The 25,833-nt window shown below is 35.6% G+C and overlaps 1 protein-coding gene across 6 annotated transcripts in view; it reads left to right on the top strand.

Moving 5' to 3' along the window:
• Window positions 1-25,833, top strand: part of LOC106881212 (condensin-2 complex subunit G2) — a 241,358-nt gene that overhangs the window by 58,226 nt on the left and 157,299 nt on the right. For 4 of the 6 annotated variants that reach the window (XM_089351031.1, XM_089351030.1, XM_089351029.1 and 1 more), the window contains exons 6-13: window positions 357-451; window positions 7,117-7,186; window positions 7,316-7,399; window positions 8,081-8,173; window positions 8,259-8,384; window positions 13,666-13,845; window positions 15,728-15,880; window positions 19,997-20,219. In XM_089351031.1, the coding sequence (XP_089207157.1) occupies window positions 357-451; window positions 7,117-7,186; window positions 7,316-7,399; window positions 8,081-8,173; window positions 8,259-8,384; window positions 13,666-13,845; window positions 15,728-15,880; window positions 19,997-20,219 (1,024 nt within the window). The remainder of the gene's footprint in view (window positions 1-356; window positions 452-7,116; window positions 7,187-7,315; window positions 7,400-8,080; window positions 8,174-8,258; window positions 8,385-13,665; window positions 13,846-15,727; window positions 15,881-19,996; window positions 20,220-25,833) is intronic. The other 2 variants (XM_089351034.1, XM_089351033.1) reach the window with 1 other exon arrangement.

Below are 25,833 nucleotides of genomic sequence, written 5' to 3'. Positions count from 1 at the left end.
TTTTTTTTAATTTAGTTTACTATTGAATGTGAAGCTGGTCTCCATTTCAAAAGAAGTTAAGTCATAGAAATAGAATAAAAAGTATTTAAGAAAACTAGCCAAAAACTTTGGGGAGTACAAAATTCATACTATTTTAGGAGAGTTGGAAATTACAGCCAGGGTTAGTTTGAATATGTTGTTAACAAAGGGTTAACAATGAATGTTTTAATATGGCCAATTTTAGGAAGTTGGTATCAGGGGAGAAGATTGTTTAGATTGGTATTAAAAGAAAATTCAGTTTTATATCCATGCATTATTCTTGTGCTATTAGGATGTATGTACAGAATATTATATAGGTTATATTTTATCTTTTCCAGGGTGTACGTGTACTAGGCTCTATATTGCCATTGAATCTTGATTTTATGAAAACCTGTCATGAGGTCATAAAGAAAAGTTTGGTCACAGTTCCGAAGTAACTATTTTTCTTTTTATTTACTTCTGAAAATTTAAAGAAAAAAAATATGAAATAACTGTTGACTTCAAAGTTTAATTTTGAACTCTATTGCTTTTTATTGCAGAGGGTAATATTTACTTCTAACATTGGTAGAATGTCACAAATTTGGAAGGAGAGTTCATTAAATTGTTCCTAGTATTTAACTGGTATTGTATTTTTTCAACCCTGGAAGAATGAAAGGCAAAGTTGACTAAGGTTAGGTTTGAATTCAGAGTAACTAAGTACTACAAAGCACTTCAGCCATAACTCTATTGTTTTTGTCAATAATGCTCAAAGGAGCATTATTAATATAAGATGAATGACATTGCATTTTTGCATAGTTTAAATAAAGAAAATTGTGTTAGATATTGCTTTTTGGAGTAATTGGGTTGCATGTAAAAAGGAAAGAGAAAGACATCCACTGTTTATCTGTGTATTAGTCTTTTTTATACACTTGATGAAAGGGAGAGGGTATTGGCACTGCATCTCATTAACCCTTTACTTAACATTTCTCCAATCCTTTCTCTTTGAGAAAGTTATTTCTTGGAGCTGTCTTTGCTTTCTCTCAACTACTAATGTATAGGGTCTGTCAGAGAGGATGGACGTTTTTGAAAAATTCACAAGATCATTAATTTTAGCTGCAATCAAATTTTATTGACATCAATGTGTTCGTATTGAATTAGCATTTGTCAAAATCAAGTGTGGAAAACAGCATCCATCATGTGGTGTCTGTCTTCATTGATGCATTTCTGAAGGCATTCTTGGAAGTTGGCCTCCACTTTCGCCAGCATTGCTCTGCTGATTTGGGTGACTTCCATGCAAATAACTTTTTTCAAATCATCCAATGTATGGAGTTTATGTGCATACAGGCATGTCTTGAGGTTTCCCCACAAAAAATAATCTCACATGGACAAATCAGGGGACTGAGGGGGCCAAGGAATGTCAGTAAACGTGGAAATGAGGTGGTCACTGAAGAAAAGGCGAAGAATGTCCATTGATGCTCTGGCTTGGCCATCGCCCCATCCTGCTGAAACCACGCACATCAAATAGGCATATGTTTTTGTTGTAATTCAAGCACAAAGAAGTTGTTTATCATCTTGATGTAATGCTCGGAGTTCACAGTAAGAGCATTTCCATTATTGTCTTAAAAAAAGTAAGGACCAATGACAGCAACTTTTCCAACAGTACACCAGACCATCACTTTTTGGCCGTGCCGTGGTCTTTTGTGCAGTTCTCTTAGATTTTCAAGAGCCCAATAACGACAGTTCTGTTGATTAACCATGCCATTGAGATGAAAATGAGCTTCATCACTCATTAAACAAAATGGGGTTGTTATTTGCCTTCAAAATTACTTCCATCTGATGTGCAAAGTTAAGCCATTGTGCATAGTCCCATGGTTTCAACTGTTGCTCAATGACATATTTGTATGGGTGGAAATGCAGGTCATCATGCAAAATATGCCTTACAGTACAATTACCAATTCAGCGGAATTCAGTCAATTACCAGTTCAGTGGAATACCTCTGAGCAGAGCGATTCGGACTCTGTATCAAAGCTTGTTTGACGCATTCCACATTTTCTGGGGTCCGTACTGTTCATGGTGGCACCCCCACTAGTCTCCTATTCATTAGTATACCTTGTGTATGAAGTGCATTCACATAACATAAGAGTGTGTTACATGTGGGAATAGCCTGATTTTGGTGAATGTTGAAGTGGTGCTGAAACTCATGCTGAACTGTTATGACAGACTTATTCTTCACATAACTGTTGTAGTCAAACACGTGATGCTCTTTCATGCACAGGGCCATGGCTTCACCTGAACAGAAACAAAAATGCTAAGACACCACAGACTGAATGGTACCTGTCAAACATATGCCCCTCCCACTGGAGCTGATTAAAAACCATTTCAAAAACGTCTGTCCTCTCTGTCTCATGCTGTATAAAAATTCAAATTGATCATTTACCTCACCCACTTATTCTTATCTCTCAGTTTGGTATGACTAGAAAAGATCTCTCTCTTTCTCTGTCTCTCTCTCAATAGTTAGTTGGTTACCAGAATTCTTTAGAATATGGTAATGAGTGGTATAAAAAATTATGGCTTTTACATTCATGTTTACCTCATTTCTTATGTAGGTACTTGGGGAATTTCAAATATGAATAGGGATCAGTCGCAGATATTGGATCATCACATAAATAATATGTTTTTTTTTAATTGCATGAACTAAAAGTTGGAGTGGGCCAGGATAAATTACTTCCATCAACTTACTATAAAAGCAGATAGTAATTTTACCGTGTCCTTATTCTTAGTGTAAGTTTTGAAGAGTGCAGTTTGATTTTAACAGTTATTTTTTTGAAAGCTATAATGGGAGTGACAAAGGAACATATTTGGCATATATTGCTTTATGAATTCAATAAAGGCAATGGAAAGCACAAGGAATATTAATGCAGTATATGAGGATCAGACAATAAGCATAAGCTAGTGTCAACAGTGGTTCCAGAAATTCTGAGCTGGAAACTACAGCCTAGAAGACGAGCCTCATCCTGGAAGATCTGTAGAGCTCCTCGAGGATGTCCTGCAAATCCTGGTAGAACAAAATCCCATCATAACCGTTGAGTAACTAGCAGAGAAGCTTGGATTTGGTTATTCAACCATTCATTGACACATGCGTGCCATTGGAAAAGTAAGAAAATTGAATCAGTGGGTTCTGTGCTCTTCTTTGCTGTCATGTCTCATGAATGAACCCTTTTTGGATCGAATAGTGACTGGTGATGAGAAATGGGTTCTCTATAAAAATGTCAAGCACCGAAGACTGTGGGCAGGGAAAGGAGAAACACCGGCTCCCCAAGCTAAAGGAGGTTTTCACCCACATAACATCTGTTTGGTGGGATATGAAAGGTTTAGTGCACTTTGAACTTTTAAACCCAAACCAAACGTATAACAAAGGAGATCTACTGCAAGCAGCTTGAGCAGCTTAAGTCAGCGCTAGAAGGAAAACAACCATCTTTGGTTTCAAGATGAAAGGTGTCCTTCCATCAGGATAATGCTTGGCCACATACAGCGAGGATGACATTCCAAAGGCTGTTGCATTTTGAATGGGAAATGATGCTCCACTCACCATATTCACTAGACAATGTCTCCTGATTATCATTTATTCCACAGTCTTCAAAATCATTTGGACGTAAAAAATATGAATTCTGTAGACGAGGTCAGAACAGTACTGGAGGAGCATTTTTCATTACAGACAAATGAATTTTAGAAGAAGGGTCTTGCAAGTCTACCAGATAGATGAAAGAGCATTGTAGAAAATGAAGGAGAGTATATTTTAGATTAAAAAGAACTTTGTTTATCTTAATTTTGAAATATAAAAGAAGTATAAAAAAACTGCATTATTTCTGGGATGACCCCATACAATACAGGTCAGAATTTTCAGTTGGGTATTTGCCGATCAGTGTTCTGAACGTTTTTGTAAACCATTCTTATTATAAGAGCAGTACTCTCTAGCAAAACATAATGTGACTTTTTAGGCTAATAGTTACTGCTTTTTGATAAAATAGTTATTTATTAATTTTTTTTTTACAGTTTAAAGGTGGAAGAGGTTATACTTTTGATCTTCACAAGCTCCCCAAAACTGATAAGATTAATATAATTGGTATTGAGTTTGAGCATCTTTAAGCTCATCTGCTCCATAAATGTGGGTAGAAAAGGGATTCCAGAAGGTTGGTCAGTTTGAAGGGGGAAGGAGGAAAAGGATTAGGTATGAAGGGAGAAGTGTGGCCATATGGATGACAAAAGAAGCAGAGATAGGTGTCAAGTGGATATGGATGGAAGTGGTATGCAATTATGTAGTTCCAACAGAGGCCTTCTTAGTAAATTGAGCAGAGAAAACAGTGCATTCATTGGTGAGAGGTTGAATGAAGTATCTTAGTGAGTGAGTCTTTACCTATTAGTCAGATGCTTTCTTTAGGATGTAATCTAAGATGTTTGGGTATGTGGCAACAGCATTGTCCCAAATGTGAGGGTCAGCACTTGTTATAACTTTTTTAATTGAGTATTGTTCAAGATGAGAGATGGTGAGGTACAATGATGTTCCTTGATATGCCCTGTGATTGTGTCTTTGTGCTAATTATAGAGATAAGATTGTCATGCTTTCATCGAGGTAGTGTAGGTTTGATGCAAGGTTTCTAGATCACATGTGGATAAGGTTTTTATGCAGAAGGTTAATGAGATGTGAAGAGTAGTATTATTAATATAAAGTGAGCATTGTTGGAAATGATAGCAAGTAGGTTATTATACTGGAAGATGAGTGAAGGGGACATAATTTAGAACAGAGTTGATCAAGAAAGCTCCATCAATATTAACTGACAAGAAAATGAGAGACAGATGAAACCTGTAAGCAGGCAGCTTAGCTAGGAGATTCTTGTGTGAGACATAATAGAATGCTTTGCTGATGTAAAGTGATGTTGGAAATGAGAGTTATAGGTCTATAGTTGACTGAGTCAGAGATGTTCTGTATGGGGATGGGCTATACTATAGTGAGTTTCCAAAGATTCAGATAAATCCATGTAGAGAAAAAATTTTTTTTTTTAAAGTATAGGAACACGCTGTGGATGTGTTGATGTTTGACAATAATGAAATGGACGTTGTCAGAAGCAGTTGTGATTTTAGACTTAACGAATATGTGTATATGATAGTGGGACTGAAGAGGAGTATTGTTGAGTGTTAGAAGTAAGATGAGTAGCAAATGTGGAAGATTTCTTTCTGGGATTGGTGCTTATAGAGCTATTTTATTTGACAAGTGGTGAGTAGGAAGATTCTGCGAAGTTGGTACAGATCCTCTTAGCAAGACACTTGATGCTTTTTGGGAGGTGAAAGAGCTTGCATGAAGAAGGCATATTTTACTATTTGCTGGAATTACGATGATGGGTAAAAGACTTATAATTCATAAAGGTATGTAAGTTTCTCAAAGTACCATAGGCTGTGTTCCTTGCCTGTTCTGTGTGTGTGAACCACTTGGGAAACTTAGGGTTGTAGATGTTGGTTACCTCAGGAATGTGAAAGAAATACCTATGAAGATATTTTCAGCCACTGCTCACGTAGAATGGGTAGTGTCAAAGTGAAGAATAATTTGCTGCAAGGAATAGTTGGCACAAAACTGATGGAGTTCTGACCAGTTAGTGAATTTATTTGCCATAGGGTTTGTGAGATGGGAATGGACATTGCACTGTTTGTGAATGTGATAGGTGGCTTTGATTAGGCATGCAGTCACATTTGACAAATGCAGAGTTAGTGTAGTTTGGTAAAGTTTGGAGTAGGAGATGAGGAAGTGATCAAGTTTGTTTGGAGTGTGGGTGCTAATTCAGTTATGGTGATGGTTGTTTAGACTCAATTGACTTCTCATGTGGCATGTAAGTAACCAACCAATTAAGCATTTTGGAATATTTTTATTGGCGATATTTCTGTCTATTCTTGATTTATACTGCGCCTTCCATCATCCAGTGGTTGATAACTAGAGCAATTACCATCTATTTTTGTCTTCTGTTATAAGTATTGACATCTGTTGCAACAAGTAAGGTGGAATTAGTTTGATGTATACAAGTCCTGATTTCTCATGGATAATTTTGAGCACCCAATATAGAATTTAAAGCTAGAATACATTTTTTTACACCATCAACAATTGTTTTAAAAGAAATGATGTTAACTATGCTTGCCATTCTATGAATGCTGCAAAAAGACTTGGTGATTACCTTCAAATCAGTTCACATTGTTATTGCTGCAGGGAATATAACCGATCATCCATTGAGGACAATTTCTAATCACAAAAAGTCAAGCAGTTGACTGTTCTTAGTTGTGCATGATGGTCTGAATATGTATTTTAGATATTATTTTTTCCTTCTTTCCTAATTTTTATTTGTTTTTAGAATAATATACTGTTGTTACTGTTTAGTTGCTCAAAACATTGACCAAAAGTTGAATTGTGAGTGTATGCTTAATACACAGTTTTATCAAAATACCATATTTCAAAGCAAATCCTTTCTTCTTTCCATTAAAATAACTTTCTCTTTCACCTCGGCTGGTCAGTTTGTGTTTTATGGCTACTTACTATAATGAAAGTGAAGAATGATGAAAATTATTGTATTTGTATTGTGAATTCCTGTTTTGTGTGGTATGAAATTTTCCTCTCAGTTATTCTAGTTCAACATTAGGATGAAAAAAGTCAGTTGAACACTGTTAGTGGCTGTGATAAAAATGATTTTAAAAATTTGATGAAAGTACATGCTTCTGTTTAACTGCAGTAGTCAAGGTAACAGCTGTTGATGCATATTTTGGCCTTCATAAAAGGCAAATGAATAACTAGTGATATACCATTATTTTGTTCTAATGTTCAACATTAACATTAGTCCTCAGTGCTCCTGTACAAATAGTCTTCTACAAGTTTCAGCCAGTGAGCTATCAAAGTAAATTTTATAAATCTTTTCGTATGAATGTAATTCGAGTAATAAAATAATGGATTAAGTAATGAAAGATTTTGTTTGGGTTTGTTAGATCCATCTGGCTAAGGGAAAATAGATATGATGAATGAGAAATAACTATTTTAATGTTTATATTGCTTGTTCTCATATATTCTGTGATTTTATATTTTAACAGAAATTTTATTCCAAAATATGGACCGATTTATTTCCGTGCTTGGCAAATGAGTAATGAAGAAGCTAAATTGGTTAGTTCATATTTAGCAATATGTTTGAGTTAATTTTAGTTATTTTGAAGAATCAAAGTATAAATTTAATTTTTGCTGTATAAAATTCAAATTGCTTTTGTCTGTAAAATCTTTTACCATTCATTATAGAAAATTGAAACTGGAAGCATTCAAGATATTATGTACAATGCAATTCATGCATCTGGTATTCAATTAGTGAAAGATTTGAGAAAAGTAAGGTTTACTTCCATCTTTTATTTTAATATTATACATATTCACTTGCAATATGTACCTGTACTAATGGCACAATCACTTGTATACTTGAATTGTTAATTTCTGTAAAGTGTTTGATGTTATTTTAGTATCTGCAAGTGCTAAAATAGCATTGAATTGTGACAGGATTTCAGCCATACGAAGGACTCTCTTTTGCTCAAAGGCATTGTTTTAATCACTAGCTGTATAAAAAGTTATATAAATAAGAATATATTGTGCATGGTGCCAACAATTATCTCAAAAGTAATGTTTGTTTTTATGGATGTGTCATTTTATGGTGCTTTGATTCATATCTGTTTAGGTTCGTGTCTCAACAAGATTATTATGACAGGATGTAACTAGCATTTAAGTATAGTCAAACATTACTAAAATATTTATTCTCGATTGTTTTTGTTTAATTAAAATGGACTGTAGTATGTAGTATTAAAGAAAATATTTTGTGCTGTTACATATAATTTCTTTGCTAAGATATTTCTTAAGTGTTCATTTACTGTTTCATGATTTGCTTTATTTAGAGTAGAAGCCTAGAAAGAACTATAGCATTCCATCATTGCTATCTAACTACTTAAAATGATATGTATAAAAAATGTGACAATGAAATAATTTCTTTATAAATAATGTTTTGTTTATGTAATGTTTTAGATTATAGCCTACATACACAGGCAGAAAAAACAGAAAGGAGTTGCTGAAATGTTACACCGTCTCTATGCCCCACTTTTATGGAGGTCTTTAAAGGTAAACTTTTGTAAAGCTTTTATGTTTGCATTTTTGTTTTTGAGAAAAACCAGCAACTAATTTTCCTTTTTTTCTGTTTTTTCAGGCAGCTAATTCTGTGGTCCGTCTCAATTCATTGTTTCTCTTTATTGATGCGTTTCCCATCCAGAATCCTGCTGGTGGAATACAAGAAAACAATGATCTACTTCAAAATCAGTTCAATGCTTTTGATGTGAGTTTTGTCAAGAATAAAATGTTTATGCATTAGATTAGCAAATATGTATTTATTGTCCATATAAGGTACTAAATTTATGAATAAATTTATAAAATTATAATATGATATCTGCAGATTATGCAGTCTTCTTAAGTGAACTTACTACCATAATTCATAATGTCATTAATGTAATGCAGTGCTTTCCAAAGTGGTTGGTATTGACTCCTGGGGGCAATGGAAAATTTTATTTGGATTTTGTGGCGAAAGAGAGTGGTTGGGTGGCAATAGATGCATTTCTTTTATCTGTTACTTACTTCAGTCATTAGACTACTGTCATGCTGGGGCACTACCTTGAAGAATCTTTAGTCAAATGAATTGATCCTAATACTTTTTTTTGTTAAACGGTGGTGGGAGACAAACACAGACACTAAGGCACTCATATATATATATACATATGACTGGCTTCTTTTAGTTCCATCTCCCAATTCCACTCACAAGGTCAGCCTGAGGCTATAGTAGAAGACACTTGCCCAAGGTGCCATGCAGTGAGACTGAACCTGGAACCTTGCTTCCCGGTTGGGAAGCAAGCTTCTTACCACACAGTCTTACCTGTCTGTACAGTCTTTTTTAGTCTTTGCCTCTTATTTAAATATTAACTATTAGACAAATTTTAAATGTAATATTAAAGTAAACTGCTTGTTAATTACAATCAAAACAACAACAATAAAAACGACAACATCAGCAGTGATAATAGGCTTTGAAATGTGAATATTTAAATAAACAAAACCAAATATATTCTACCTAGGTAAATAAATTATAAACAATAAACTAAAGTATAAGTCGACATAGTCAAAATTTGTATTTCCATACATTCAATAAAGATAGCCACTATGTCTGTGAGGTTAAGTAACATCCTAACTTGTATGTGCACATATATGCAAATGTATGTGCTTCAATGTTGTTGAGTCTAGCTGTGTGTGTAATCTGTTAATTTCATAATCTACCCATGTTTATAAACAGACATGTAAACTTGCATACAGGAAGAGAAGTTAATATCTGTATGTATGAACATATAGGAAATATGACTTGGCAGCTATGGGAATATATATATATATATATATATATATATATATATATATATATATATATATATATATATAAAATATATACTTTTATAAAACAAATTTTACAAAATATATAGTATCTGTTAACAGTCTTAGCCAAAAACTCACAGTTGAGTTTTTGTATATATATATATGTATATATACATGTCTCTTAAAGGATAGAGCTCAAAATCAATGCATTGAAGATACTTTATTGCAGCAACAATTATAATAACAGAAACAACCACAATAAGCCAAACCTATGCACATTTCAATAGGGTATCCCGGAAAAATAAACCACATCATAAGATGTCTCGTAAAATATTGTAACAAATTACAACATATTACAAATTTCTGGATACTCCATCTCATCAGGGTCGCAGTATTGCCATCACCAATACTATTATTAGCAAAACACACACATCATCCAAGAGGGTGAAAGAATAATCGACGGCATAGGTTTGGCTTATTGTGGTTGTTTCTGTTATTATAATTGTTGCTGCAATAAAGTATCTTCAATGCATTGATTTTGAGCTCTATCCTTTAAGAGACATGTATATATATATATATATATATATATATGTGTGTGTGTGTGTGTGTGTGTACGTATGTGTGAGAGGCATATATAGCTGAATTTGGCTGAAGCCATATAATAAAGATTGGGTCTACAACTAAGGTCCATTAGTGATGTATCTTTAGTTGCTTACAGCTGTGTGTACATTATTTATAATGGATGGGTAGGTGTTTTCATCTAGCATATGTGCAGCCTCTTTTAATTTTTGTTGTAGTAGGTTATGCAAAAGCGAAACATGCAACCCCCTTAGAATAAGGGTAGAGGAACATCGTAAAACTGACACAAGTGGATGTTGAAAAATCAGGTATAGCCGATCATGTATGGAAAAACGAAGACCACTTCCTGCTGTGAAATGAAATTAAAATAATCGACAGAAAACACAACTGGAAAATATGAAAATTGAAAGAGGCTGCACATATGCTAGAACACAACCCCCTAAGCAGACCTAGTGCAGATATGAATGTAATATGGGAGCCAGTATTAAGAAAAGATAAAATACTAGGTTTGCAAGCCCTAAAATTTACTCTATATGCCCATTCGCATATAGCGCAGTGGGTAAGAGCGCGGGCTATTAACCATTGAACAAATTCGCCTTGAAATGAATTCCCAGCATGTGCAATTACTTACAGAAATCAGACGACTTTCAAAAAGTAAGATGTTATGAATTGCAGAAAGAATTATTTACATTTTTTAAAGAAAAACATGAATAGTTCTGTGAATATGTTAATATTGTGAGCACAAATATGCAAAGTGGATATGGAAACATTCTCTCTTTGACAGATAAGTTGATTTCAGTAAAAAAAAAGTTGCAATTTGGAAGGATAGCACAAAAGCTGACAATTTTGAAGGTGTAGGTAGAAACTCTATAAGATGTACCCAGTGCAAGCTATTGACACATAAGAGATACAGCAATATCAAAGGAAGGTTAACTAGGAAGTTAGTTTTTGTATGTGGCAGATGTTCAGGAGCAATAAACATTGAACATGTGCAGAAAACAAGTTTGGCCACATTCCAGGTAGAAAAACTAGAGGTAGTTGATAGCTTCCGCTATCAGTAGTGGGGGAGGGTGCGCTAAAAGTGTAGCTGCTGGAATAAGAATAGCCTGGGCAAAGTTCAGAGAGCTCTTACCTCTGCTGGTGACAAAGGGCTTCTCACTCAGAGTAAAAGGCAGACTGTATGACGCATGTATACGAACAGCCATGCTACATGGCAGTGAAACTTGGGCCGTGACTGCTGAGGACATGCGTAGGCTTGCAAGGAATGAAGCCAGTATGCTCCGATGGATGTGTAATGTCAGTGTGCATACTCAACAGAGTGTAAGTACCTTGAGAGAAAAGTTGAACCTAAGAAGCATCAGTTGTGGTGTGCAAGAGAGACGATTGCGCTGGTATGGTCATGTGGTGAGAATGGATGAGGATAGCTGTGTGTAAAAGTGCCACACCCTAGCAGTTGAAGGAGCCTGTGGAAGAGGTAGACCCAGGAAGACCTGGGATGAGGTGGTGAGGCACGACCTTTGAACATTGTGCCTCACCGAGGCGATGGCTCCTGACCGAGACCTTTGGAAATATGCTGTGCTTGAGAAGACCCGGCAAGCCAAGTGAGACCTAAATCCAAGGCCTCTGCCAGGGGTGTAGCCAGCCCACTTATGCGTACCTTCCTTCATTGGACACTAAACTCTGCTTGCGAAGACCTGTTGAGGCAAGTGAAATGGAAATGGCACCCATGCCAATGTCGTCTCCTTCTTTGGACACTAAACTCAGCTTGCGAAGACCTGTTGGGGCAAGCGAAAGCGAAATTGCGATGGCACCTGTGCCCAGCGTCGCCTTTCTGGCACTTGTGCCGGTGGCACGTGTGAAGACATTTGAGCGAGATCGTTGCCAGTGCCGTAGGACTGGCTCCTGTGCAGGTGGCACGTAAAATTCACCATTTTGAGCGTGGCTGTTGCCAGTATCGCTTGACTGGCCTTCGTGCCAGTGGCACGTAAAAGCACCCACTACACTCTCGGAGTGGTTGGCAGTAGGAAGGGCATCCAGCTGTAGAAACTCTGCCAAATCAGATTGGAGCCTGGTGTTGCCATCTGGTTCACCAGTCCTCAGTCAAATCGTCCAACTCATGCTAGCATGGAAAGCGGGCGTTAAACGATGATGAGGATGTGTAAAAGTTGCTAAGAAGAAATGATTGCTATTGTAGTTGATCATTTGACAATGATGGAAGAAAAAAATTGAATTCCATTTTCTATCACTGAGCATAGAAAAGTATGCTTTGGGTTCAAAGTCCTTTCATAAATATTCCTTTTAAATTATCTGAAAAAGAGGAATTGGCATCTTTATTCAATAATCTTGGACTTAAAAATCTTGCACACTGAGTCAACTATTTATTCATTTTGGATTGTTATTCAGAAAGAATACCCTACAGTTGCTAAAAAAGTTTTATCAGTTTTGTTGCAATTTTCTTTTCCATATATATATAATCATTATCATCATCGTTGTTTAATGTCTGTCTTCTATGCATGCACGGGTAGGATGGTTGACAGGAGCTGGCTAGGTAGAATTCTATGTCAAGCTCCTGTCTGTTTTGGCAAGGTTTTTATGGTTGGATGCTGCCCCTTCCTAACACCAACCACTCTGCAGAGTGGACTCAGTGCTTTGTATGTGGCACTAGCAGAGGTTAGTTTTGGCATGAATTTTACAACTAGATGCCCTTTCAAATGCCAACCACTTTACAGTGTGGACTAGATGCTTTTTATGTGGCACCAGTACTGGCTGGGTCACCAAATAACTTGCAAGACAAGGAATTTTGAGAGGCACAGGGGCATTTGAGGAAAAGACTTGTGTTAGATGATGAAAGGTTAGAGTATGACAAAGAGGCAGACGCAGATATCTTACTACTATAACAGAGAGGGCATTGGAGCAGGTGACCTGGTGTCAGATGATGAAAGGTGACAGAGAAATAGGCTGAAACAGGTATATGGCTACTCAGTGAGAGAGAGAGAAAGTGTGAGGGGGAGAGAGAGAGAGGTACAAGAAAGAGAACTGAAGCTGGTGTGCTGATGAGTGACAAGAATGCAGGCAGAAACAGGTGTACTGCTACATGGCTACCCAGTCAGAGGGAAGAGCGAAGGAAGGTGAGAGAGAGAGAGAGAGAGAGATACACACACACACAAGCAACTGGGATTATGAACTCTCAGTTAACATCAAAAATAGAAATGTAAGAGAATTTGTTGCAACAAAGAAGAAATAAAGGTCTGCTTAACACAAACCCATTCAAACTTTGAAAACATAGCAATAAGAAAAAAAATGACAGATACATATTTCCCACTAATAACTTCCTTCATTGGTTGACTACCTTGTAGAAGATTCTTTGGTTGAAATACTTCAGTTTTAATATCTCTGTATAACTTTTAGTTATAAATTCTAAGATAATTTTGTTTGCTCAAGAATATATATTTTTGATGCAATATGAAATTTTTAGTGGAATGAAGTTCACCTTTCTCTTTGCTGTCATCTTCCTCCTTTATTTTAATCTAAATTGTGACAGTAAAATAAGCATGTTTTTAAGTTTTAAACTGTCTTTTAATACTAAATGTTCTCTCTCATTTCTGCTAATTGTGTCTTTCATATAGATCTTATTAATGGATCCCTGTCCATCAATTCGAAGTCGTACTGTTTTGGGAGTTTGTCAAATCTTATCTGCTTATTGGCAAATGATACCAAAAGAAGTAACCAGAACTTACATTACAACTTTAATTGAAGACTTAGCATGGGACAATAGTTCTGCTGAAGTGCGTGAATCAGTGCTAAAGGTTAGTATTGGATGTTTTTTTTTTATTTCAGAAGATAATGGTGTGCTACTGCTTGTATGAAAGTTTAGAGTGACTTCTTCAATAGAACAGTTTCAGTGTCCTTGAAAATTGTGTATGCTTATGGCCTGGTTCTCATTGCAGACTTAATTGAAGTAAAGTAAGATCAAAAGGCCTAACGATCAAATGCCTAAATGTCCAAATAAGTTATTGATAACAGGATTATTATTTTTTAAACTGTTTAAAGATGAAAAATTTCTTTATGTATACATCTACACTTCATTTCTATTGGTTTGACTGTCAGTCATCACTAGGTAATAGAACCTGATTGAATTTAATATTATCTGCTAAATCAATGCTCTTATCCATTAAGCAACTGACACATGCACATTTAATGTTACAATCATAAATTATTTTTATTTGTCATTAAAGGCAGCTACGTTGAGCTGATATCAGTGCTAGTCTTACTAATTAGGTTGGCAGCAAGTGCTATTTGTACTGCCACCTTAATTTTACTAAGTTTCTACTTTAGTTATCTAGCATTTATAGAAATTTCATTCCTTAGTAATATATAATTCCTTTTCATGCAAAACACACACATGCACACACAAACACTTTTCCACTCACTGACCTGAGCTTTAGGGGGCCCTCAGTTTCTCCTTTATAAGCTCCTTTGAAAATACCTGTTTAGTCAGTTTAATTTGGAAAAATCTCTAAAATGTAATATGACAGTTGAGAGTGACTTTGGGCTTTCTTTGATGGGCTGAATATTTGTTGTGCAGGAATATATTTTTGGGTGAATCATTTCTTCTGATACAGTGGTGTTATCAGAATACAAACAAGACAATAACTAATGTGCTATTTAGCTGGGAAATGGGCCTTGTTTACTCTATAGAAGAGAGTAAGTGTGAATTTAGTGTCACCAGTTAACACAAAAGAAGTGCAAATTAGGATTTTAGATGTACAAGGGTGATTAACAACAAGGCAACAAAGTGTTCAGATGGTTTATAAAAAATAGCAGATTGTTTTTGATTCCTAGCTGGTGTTAAGTGTGGAAGGTTGTAATGAGAGGGTAGTAACTAGATAAGAAAGGGCTGAAATTTGATGCTCGTGAAAGCTGGAGTAAAAGTGAGAAAGCATCTAAACATTAGTTGATTTGAAACAATATGTTTTTGCAGGTGAGAAGTTGCATTGATGTATAATTCAAAGGATTAACACTAATTGAATGAAACTGTGGCAGCTGCTGACACAGGAAGGCCCTTATAGCAGAGAAAGATTTAGAAGGAAATGGCATGGTCAAACCTCTGAGTTAGTCAACATGTGATAGATATGAGCATCCCTGAACTTAGTGCTGCTTTCATGTTCCCAAGTGATTTATTGTTATTTATCCCTAGGTCAGCTCTGATGTAGTAGATGTTACAGACATGACCAACTTTTCTTGTCTCATATTACATTAGCCAGTGTGCTTTCTTTTTGAATACAATGAGGTATGACTTGAGAGAAGTTTGCTTATTTTTTTAGCAGTTCATAGTAGAGACAAGCCAAGAAAAATGGGAAGAAACCATACAGTTGTTCAGAGAACTTTGAGAGCTTCTGCTAGCTGTAACCTGTCTTAAGAAATAAGATGAATTTAAAGATTATACTTGCCTAAAATAACTAATGGTCAAAACTTGTAGATTTTTTGTGTGTGCATGAGTGTGTTAAAGGCTGGATAAAGACATATAGTATAGTTCAAAAATACTATTGATGGTTTACAGTATAAATATTAGTAGATTTGGAATGAAGGGATTTTATTTTTGCAGATTTTGTAACTGTGAAAAGCATGATTAAATAAATTCTATTATGAAAAATTTAGGCTTAATTGTTTATTTGTTTTTTTTTGCAGGGTATTGTTCTCCTTTTTAACTGTCATTATTGCCATCTGATTCTACATCCCATTCTTCCTGAACTCCAGAATCTTTTTCATGACTCATCAGAGAAAGTCCGTATTGCTATGGTCAATCTACTTATAAAAGTAAAAGGTTTACGTAAAGTTAAGGTAACATCAAAGTTCTTGCTCATTACCATTTTATATCATATTGCATTTCATAAGAGTCATTTGATTTGTATATTTTTATTTACATTTTTCATTGAGGCATTAATGGATACTAATTGAAAAGTTGGGATGCCAGTTGGTTATTCATGGTCCATTGATTATGAATTTGAAATCTGATACTTGCATTTCATCGTTCTAAAAGGCATTTTGTCCTTACTTTAGCTTTCTTTTCTTTTATCTCTTAATAGATTGGTTTTGAGGGAGAGATTGTGTCTACAGCTTTTCTATGCTCTCTGAGCCCAGTGAGGTTGAAGCTGTTGATGCTCTTGAATATTTGCAAGTTAACTTCTGTAGAAAAAATGTGACCAGAGATAAAAAATCTACAAGGTTGATATTGTAAGGAGAAAGGATTAGATTTAATGGTTAATAAATAGCCTAGGCTGGAGCTGAGTAAGTGATGAAAAGGGGACAGATGAAAAAGTTATGTGAGCCTGCTGAAAATAGCACAAGACAAGCCAGCTATGAGTAAAAGGCTACTGTAATGGCAGGCAGAGCTTGGAATGCATTAGTGATTCTGTGCCAATAAGCTGAGAGGAGATTATATGTTTGTAGTAGCAAAGTGTTATATGAAGGAAAAGTATTCCATTGTTGATTGCATATGTGTTTAGTAGAGAGTTAGCAACTAACAGGAGCAGTAGTATTTCCTAGCCTTAAAGTGGGAAGCTAATCTTTAGGATGCAGTTTTTGTTATTCTGAAGATGTGAGATTGCTTAGTGATTGTGAGGCTTACTATTTGTTGTGACTTGGAAGGTTTTGTTGTGCTTTGTACATGACCAGGTGGGATGAATACAAGATTATTTTCTTCGCTTCTAGTTCCTGTTTGTAGTTGGAACAAATGACTTCTGTAGATTCATCGAAATAATGCTACTTTGAAACAATAATTTAGTTATGATGATTATCTGTTTTCCAATGAATTTCATCATCATCATCATTTGATGTTCCTGTAACAAGCTGGCATGGGTTGAGCAGTTTGACAGAATTTGATGGATCCAAGGACTGCTTTGTGCTCCAGTATCTGCTTTGGCTTGGTTTATATGGCTGGATGCCTTTCCTAACATTCACTACTTTACACTGTGTACTGAATGCTTTTTTCAAGCTACCAGCATTCATTGAGGTCATCATGAAGCTCATAAGACTACAAACTCCAAGGAAGAGGGTTGTTAGCTTTATGCTAGGTGAGAGTTAGAATATTAGAGGAACTGCATGACAACTCACATTTAGAGGAGAGAATGAGAATGATCAATAGAAGATAAGGTGTCCAGGTGGCCTTTCAAGGCACAAAGTGAGTAGAAGTGAGTGTATGAGGAGGAGGAGGGGGCTTGCCAGATTGTATGGGAAGCACAAGTGTAAAAAATGGGTAGGTTTGAAGGGTTGGTGACTGATGAGTCATGGGTTGGGGAAGATAGAGAAATGCAGGAGTGAGTGAAGGGAGGAGAGTAGCAGGATAGTAATGATGATACAGTTGCCAAGAGGACAAGAGAGAGAGATGACATGGTTGGGAAGGCTGCAGGTGTAGGAGGGGGAGAGAGAGAGAAAGAGAAGGGGAGAGGGGTAAGTGTAAGGCATGATGAGAAATACTTTAGTTCAGTGGCAAGCTGGATGAATTAATATAAAGTGTGGGTGAAAAGAACAATATGAATGACTGAAAAATAACTACCAAGTGAAATGGTACTGGTATCATGAAAAATAAGGTGATATCTCAGAGCTGCTGTGAGAGATGAGTTTATACTTATTCCTTTTCAGCATATTGAGAAAGGCCATTTCCCTGAAGCACCCAGTCGACACTGTAAAGTGGTTGACATTTGGAAGGGCATTCAGCTGTAAAAACCATGCCAAAACTGACCTCACCTGTGCGAGTGCCATGTGAAAAGCACTCAGCCCCTCTACGGAGTGGTTGGTGTCAGGAAGGGCATCCAGCCGTAAAAACCATGCCAAAATAGACACAGAAGCCTGGTGCAGTCTTCTGCCTGGCCAGCTCCTGTCAAACCATCCAACCCATGCCAGCATGGAAGGAGGATGTTAAATGATGATGATGTACCAGGGTTTGGTCTCTTTTCCAACTTGCTAAGAACTTTGCTTAGTTTAGGTCTATCAATTGTTGGCTTAGGAAATTTTGTGCCTGAAATTTTCTCCCCAATTCCTCTTCTAATTCTATATATATATATTCAGAATTAGATCATCAGCATATAGGAGTTCTTGTGTACTTCTGTGATGGCCTGTAGGACTATAATCTGTAGGACTAATCAGTCTTAAGTGCTTCTGTGATGGCCTGTAGGACTATTAGATGAAACAACTGAGATGCATGAGTGAGAACATCTCTTCAAAAAGCAGTTTGTTTTTTAATGAATTGTTACTACTTGACTTTTGCCTGCTTTTCAAGTTTCTAACAAATAAATCACTGGTTACTTGCTTTTCTGATCATAAGACTGACTGGAAAGGATCAGTAATTTGATGAAGAACAAATCAAATATCTCAAGATATTGTTTTTTACTGATGCTTATATACTTCACTGGTAGATATTGGTAGAAGATATATTTATGCATTGTTAGCTTTGAACACAAGAACTATAGTATCATCATATGCAATTTAACAGAAAATTAGCTACATAAGTGATAGGTGAACTATGAGTTTGGATAGGTCACTAGAAGTTGTCAAAAGCTTTTGTTACTTAAGAAATGTAAATGGTATGGAAGTGGTTGCTTTGAAAGTATAGCAGTCAAGGTAAGAACAGTTTGGTAAAAGTTCAGGGAACTATTAGCATGACTGGCAACTAAAGCCTTTTCTCTAAACAGGAACAGCAGATTGTATGGTGCTTGTGTTAGAACTGTGATGCTACTTGGTTGTGAGACATAGGCCTTGAATGCAGAAGGTTTATAAAAACTAGAAAGAGACAAAGATGATATGCTTTCATGGAAATGTACTGTTTGTGTACATGAAAGCCAGAGTAGAAATGAGATAAGAGAAAAATACATAGCTTAGAGTAAACTGTAAGAAGACTCTAAAGTGTAGAAGAGAGGATGGTCTGCTGGTATGGGTATGTGATGTATATAGAAGATGAATGCTGTATAAGAAAGTATCGAGTCCTCAAAGTTAATGGATCTTGTGGAAGCGGGAAATCAAGGAACAAAGTGGTGAAGGGTTAGGGTTAGGCTGAGCTGAAGATGCTACATCCCTTGGAGGTTATGACAAAAACCATACTCTTATCTCTACATTATTTGCTACACATTCTCTCTCAAGTTACTTTTATTACTACTGAACACCTCTTCTTAGTTTTATCTCTCTCAGGATGCCTGCTAGTTTTTTTTCCTTTGTTGTATCTATCTACTGTTTTCCACTGCCCTTCTCTCTTCATCTCCACTGATTCCCCATCTACAATGCTTTCACAACATGCACATGGTGGTCTTCCTTTTCTTTGGTAGCCTCTGGTCTCTATTTCTTGCTTCTTTCCCTGGCTGCTTTTCTGCCTTTTCTACACCCGTTCTCATCTTTAACTCTTTAACCTACTGCTCTACACTCTCACATCTCTCTTTCCTTCAGTGACTTTTTCACAATTCCTCTCCATTCTAATTTATTCTTGTCCTTTCCCACACACCTGTCCTTACTTGCACTTTATAATTTTGGCTTGGCCTAGACTACCGCCTTACACAACTTTATCACCATTTCACTTTTTCTATTCCTCCTTTTTTTTAAAACTTTGTCACAAATTCCTCCCTCTCACCTGTTCCTTGCAATAATCCCCCATCCTCTCTAAGTTACTACTGCCAATCCCTCCAGCTCATATCACTTTCTTCTGTTCTCCCTCAGTTTTTTTTACACGTGATTGTCAGTATGCTTCATTTAGGTTTTTATTTTGTATTTAGTGAAGCTTCTATAGTTTGTGTGTGCATGTGTATCAAGAATACATGATATGGTGGTCACCTGTACTCCAGATAGCACCTTAATATATTTGAAATTTTAAAGTTGATTGCTTCTGGTCCTTTAATTTTTGTAGGTTATTATTAAAAGAAGCTTTTATATATTCTTTTTATTGATTAATGCTTATAAATATTCTTTTTTTAGTACTGGTCTATTGTACCTGTTGAACATTTACTTGCACGGTTGGCTACTGATTCTCAACCTGTAGCTAGACGTATTATGAAAGTTATATTCAGCAATTTCCTCCCACTTGATAAAACAGTTGAAGTTCAAATCATTCGGATTATCTCACTGATAGAAAGCAATCCACAAGCTGCACGCATATTTTTCCAACATGCTCCAAAGTTTATGTCTTTAGAGCAAGTGGGTAAGTTTATCATTTTAACCTAAAATACTGTCATGTTGTTTTTAGTAATTTGTTGTAAATATTTGGTTTTGCTTTCCTATCAGGCTTTTTAAGGTGAAAATGTAATTTTCATGGAGAGGAATTGTAGGCATTCTGGTGTCAAGCATCTGAACTAAGTGATTTCACTATTTCAAAATGAAATCTGTTGATGTTAACTTAATTTGCTGTCTCCATGCTTTGACTGAATGTAGAACTGTTTATATATAGTTGAATGCCCCGTCCCTCTTTATCATCCATTTTCCTCTTTAAGATTATTAGGCTTTTTATCCTATAAAGAATGCAATTTTTTAATGAAACATTTTGAATCTTCAGAGAGGCTGCATATCAGGACGGGTTACTTAATCTTTGATACTACTACTGTATAACTTTAGAGATCATTGATTTATTATAGAGCCAGTATAACATACAATCCACAAACAGTTACCAAAAACAGCATGCAGGAAGTGCTGAGTTTGTGGAGATCATTTTGTTTGTTTTTAAAATTATTGTAAGATTTCAACTTTGAACTGCAAGCACTGCAATTTATTTACCGCTTTTTTGCCTTCAGTGAAAATTAATGGTTGAAATATCTCTCTAACATATTCGGACTGATCTGAAGTATGTATGTATGCATGTACGTACTTTTGTTCATTCTTCTCTTTCTCTTTTTAATTTAGACTAAATTTTGACTAGCCACCTGCTTAGCAAGGATGTGAAGGAAAGCATCTTATTTTAAAACCATCACCCTTTAGCATTCAGTCTGGCCAAATCTGGCTGTAATTGGCTTCTCTACAAAATCGCTTAAAAAATAAACAAATCACATTATTGAAGTCTTGTAACTTTCAGATAATGTGAGATAAAGCCTTTCCTGCTTTTATTCAAGTATAAATATTGTGAAGTCTTTGAGACCACATGATTTTTTCAACATTTGAAGTGAAGTATGTATATTAGTATTTATCAATATGGCATCAACAAGTTTCTGACTTTGAAGGTTTTCCTCTTGATTTCATACAAAATGTAAAAGGAAACAACAGTGATTTGTCTTCAGACGAATCTGATATTGATGTTAATAAATTTTTGTCAGATGAGGGAGAAGATTTTGATAATGAAAGTAATGAAAATGATGATATTCAAAACATTATGGCAACATGGTTGAAAATTACATCAACCACAATTCCAGGTTTCACAGAAAAGACTGGTCCATAACACAATCTATCTCCTGATGCTCAACCATTCATTGGACTATTTATTTTTATTTGTATCAGAAGGTTTTTTCAAAACTGTCGCAGAAGAAACAAATAAATATACCCAGTGCATGATTTCTATTTGTGGAAGACCTGATCCACAATGGCAGCCAACCAATACTGCAGAAATGCAAGCTTTTTTACTATAAACATTATGTTTGGTATCAAGCAGTTTCTTTGACTGTGGAACTACTGGATTTCCAATGCAAGGTACAGTATATATCCATATATATCTAGTATTATTTCAAAAATGAGATATTCGAAGACATCTCAGTATTTACATTTATCTGATTCTGCTAATGCCCTCAGCAAGAATGAATCAAACTACAATCACCTATATGAAGTGCATCCAATTATTGATTTACTTTCTACAAAAATATAAAATCATGTATTTGCCTGAGAAAAATCTTAGTGTAGATGAAGTCATGGTAGGCTATAAGGGTAGGGTACATTTTTGGCAATACATGCCTGCTAAACTCACTGAATGGGGCATCAAGGTATGGGAGATGTGTGAATCAGACACAGGGTATTGTGCAAATTTTGAGGTCTACATGGGGAAAAAATATAATGGAGACAGACCAAATGCATTGGGGTATGATGTATGGTCTTTAACTGAACCATTTCACACCAACACCTGTATTTTGACCATCCCTCTTTTCTTCAGTGGCTTTGATGGGAACATCTTGTGCGTGTATGCACTTACACATGTAGTACTGTGATGAGAAATTGCAAATGGCTACGCTATGAAATTAAAACAACCGATTTAAAAAAAAGAGCAGACGTTCTTAAGATGCAAAAGAAAATTTGCCAGTCACTTTTACAGGGACGAAAAACAAATTTTATTTTTGTCTACCAATGAACAACCTGGTGTTGATGCCGAGGGGGAACCCGCAGTAAATATTTCATATACTAGATATATGGGTGGTGTCGATAAATCCAACAAGTATCAGGCTTACTACTCAGTTGGATGACCCGGAAAGAAATGGCAGAGGTACATTTTGTGGTTTTTAGTTAATTTAAGTATTGTTAATTTATATATTATATAAAAAGCCACAAGGTATTTCCATCATTGAAGGACTACTATCACATAAAATTTTGGGCTGATGTTGCATCTCAGTTATGTGCAGAAAGCACATAACTAGGAGAAAAGCAAAATTGAGGTGGATGTCAACAGAGAAAATATTAACTTCCACAGAATAAAAAAAATAAATAGAAGAAAGAAAGTTTGTAGACTGTGTTCATTGCAAAAAGGAAAAACTTAGTGTATCAGGTCGAAACTTTGTTTATGCCAAGTACCCTTGTGTAGAGGGTGCTTTGGACAATTCCATAACAGAAATATGGCTTAATTATATTTTCTAGTTTGACAGAAATACAATTATATATTCGTTTCATTTTATTGCAAATAGTATATGAATGTGAGAAATACATTTTAATTTTTAGTATATTACACACTTGTATTCACTTTTATTTCCTCTGTTAATGAGCTTTTTTATTAGGTGCATTCTGTTATGTAAATGTACTCATTAAGTTGTATAAGAGTACATAACCAATAGTATATTAACTAGTAAAACAGTTTTGTACTTATTTTCAATGAAAATGTTTGAATGAAATATAGAGAAAGAATAAAATCTTCTACCAATTTATTCAAATTAATGTACCACATCTTGAAAAGTGGCAAAATTGTTGACAGTTGACATCTGGGATAATTTTAGTAGCAAACAAACCAAGCAAGTAAGATACATTATGAGTTTCAATTTTAGTATTTGTCCAAAAAGTTAGATCAGCTAAAATTATGTAACTGTAAACTACTGGTATTTAAGCATCCACTAACAAAATTTCAAATTTCTATGTAAAAAATTAACAAATTTACAAGCAAATATTGTGGACATCTCTCTTGAACCTAATTAATTCAAAATAATTATTTCAAATTTTTGCCACAAGGGCAACTTGGGGATTAAGTTGATTACATTGACCCCAGTGTGTAACTGGTACTTATTTAATTGACCCTGAAAGGATGAAAAACAAAGTCAACCTCAGTGCAATATGAACTCAGAACGTAGCGATGGGCGAAATACCGCTAAGCACTTCGTCCAGCAAGCTAACGGTCCTGCCAGCTTGCCGCCTTGATTAATTCAAAATAATGTGAGCAAATAAGCATTACTCGTGACAGATTAATCTGAATGCTAAAGGGTTAAATTTTAAGAAGGACTTGCAGATTTTTATAGTCCCAGATACTGTGATCATTTGTAGTGTCTGAATTTAGGATTTGCGTTCTTTCCCCAAGATCCCAAATTCAGTCATACTTTACTCCAGACAGGTTGGTATGTATCTTGTTGCTCCAATAAAAATAGGTATGAAACTGAAAGTGTGGCTTGGGTACTGGATTTTCAGACTTTTTATCATTGGTCCATAAATGTTCTCTTTGTCTTGTATTTTTCTAACCATATTAATGTCCAGAGGGCAGCTGATTTCCACAACTGAACATATTTTTATCTTTCTAGCACCACACAACAGATTTGGCTGGTTGTATTTTAACTTGTGGCTGCTTTGATTTTTAAGTTCCACTAATATTCTTTTGACCCATTTGTCTCAATATGGTCAACCTTGTCTGTAAGTGTTTTTTTAATTCTCATGTTCCAGACTATTCAGGCCACTACATCATGCCTTATGGGAAGATAATACTTGGAAGACATTCTCTCACAGTTGACAATAATGTGGTTGATGTCTTCAGTCTTGGTCTTGCACAGCTTATGTTTGTTGTCTGTCAATGTTTTCTGCCTTTCATGCTGTAGGTACTTGTGAAGGATTGCTTGTCCTTGGGTGAATGGATGTAACCTTCAAAGTAGGATGTCATAAACTTGTTGGTACTCCATGCCAAGCTTTTGACATGATCAGTCTCTTCTATGGTTTGTATTTTATGTACCAAGTACCCATGTACTATCTTCTCAGTGAACTAGGCTATTTTTTCTATTCTATTGTTCTGATAAATACGAGTAGATTTTGTCAATGCTCCTTTTTTTCACACCTCCCCTCAAGTACATTAGCTACCTAAATTTGTTGTTGATTTCATGGTCACAAACTTGGGTAAGATAGTTATTGATCTCTTTCCTCTGCTGCAAATGTTGTTTCAGTATCACAATAGATGCTTCATAGGACATCAATATAGATTGAGACTATGACCACCATTCTGTCGCCTATCCACATCTCCATTAATGTTGAAGTTTCCTGTAAAACTGAGCAGCTTGCAAGTTTGAACATCTCATTGAGTTCTGGTGACCAGTTCATAGGTGTGAGGATAGGCATTGCAAAGGTGTTGTGGGCAATATGCTTGTTGTATATTGAGGGCTCTAATGGCCATATTCTCTTTACTCTCTCAAGGTATTCATTCATTGTCCTATCCTTATTTATGTGTTCATCATATCTGACATTCTCATCTTATCTAAGATACCTATAATTGCCATCTGGCTGTAGAGGGTGTATTGTCAAGCTGTTCATTTTTAGGTTTTCAGAGGAAATATCATCCTGATGTCTTCAGAAAATTGAGTTATAAGGTCCAATTGCATTTTTATGTGGTCATTATTTGGCCCAATCAGTTTCAGGATGTTGACAAAGAAAAGATGAGAAATACTTCTGGATCCATTTCTATGGTTATTATGTTTTCTGAGCAGGTATGATAGTGGGTTTAATGAGAGGGCAAAAGGCAACACTAATAGGCTCTCACCCTGAAAGATGTCTTTTTGGTAGTGAATGCAATCCAAATCGATTTGCTCCTTATCTGTCCTAAGGAGCAAAGTGGTGTACAAAGCCCACCCCCAAGCAAATCAGAGGTTTAGCGTGAGAAATCACTAATAAAAATTTAACATTTCAATAAACGAACAGTGTCATAAATCCAGTAACCATTAAATACCTCTGTGCAGTAAAAGACAATAACACACATCCTTTGTGAATAGCTTCATGTTCCAGGTTTTATTCCGACATGATAAATGAATGTGTACAGTGAGTATACAAAGTTCAATAAAGATTTCTGGTATGAAGGAAGGGCTTTGAATAACTTGCTATGTTCCACAATAACATTGAATAAAATAGAAGTAATTCAAGCTACATGATTTACTTTCTGCAGGCACTAGACATAGTATATCATAGCTAGCTACTACAGGAATTAGACGTCACATACATGTGCCTGGCCCTCATCTCTGTGGACTCGTTGTGTCTTGAAGTGAGAAAGGGGAGAGAGAATGATTTAAGCAGGAATGCATGCTTAAATAGGCAATGTGCTACTAGTGACCTCCTGCGTATTATTTAGAAGTTTTGCATAGTAAATTAGCAAAGGGGGAGTTAATCACTTTTGCTTC

The sequence above is a fragment of the Octopus bimaculoides genome, chromosome 4 (assembly GCF_046866305.1).
Source record: "Octopus bimaculoides isolate indiv1 chromosome 4, ASM4686630v1, whole genome shotgun sequence".
NCBI lineage: Eukaryota > Metazoa > Mollusca > Cephalopoda > Octopoda > Octopodidae > Octopus > Octopus bimaculoides.
The sequence above is the reverse complement of the archived record's forward strand: the minus strand, read 5'-3'. Positions and strand labels throughout refer to the sequence as shown.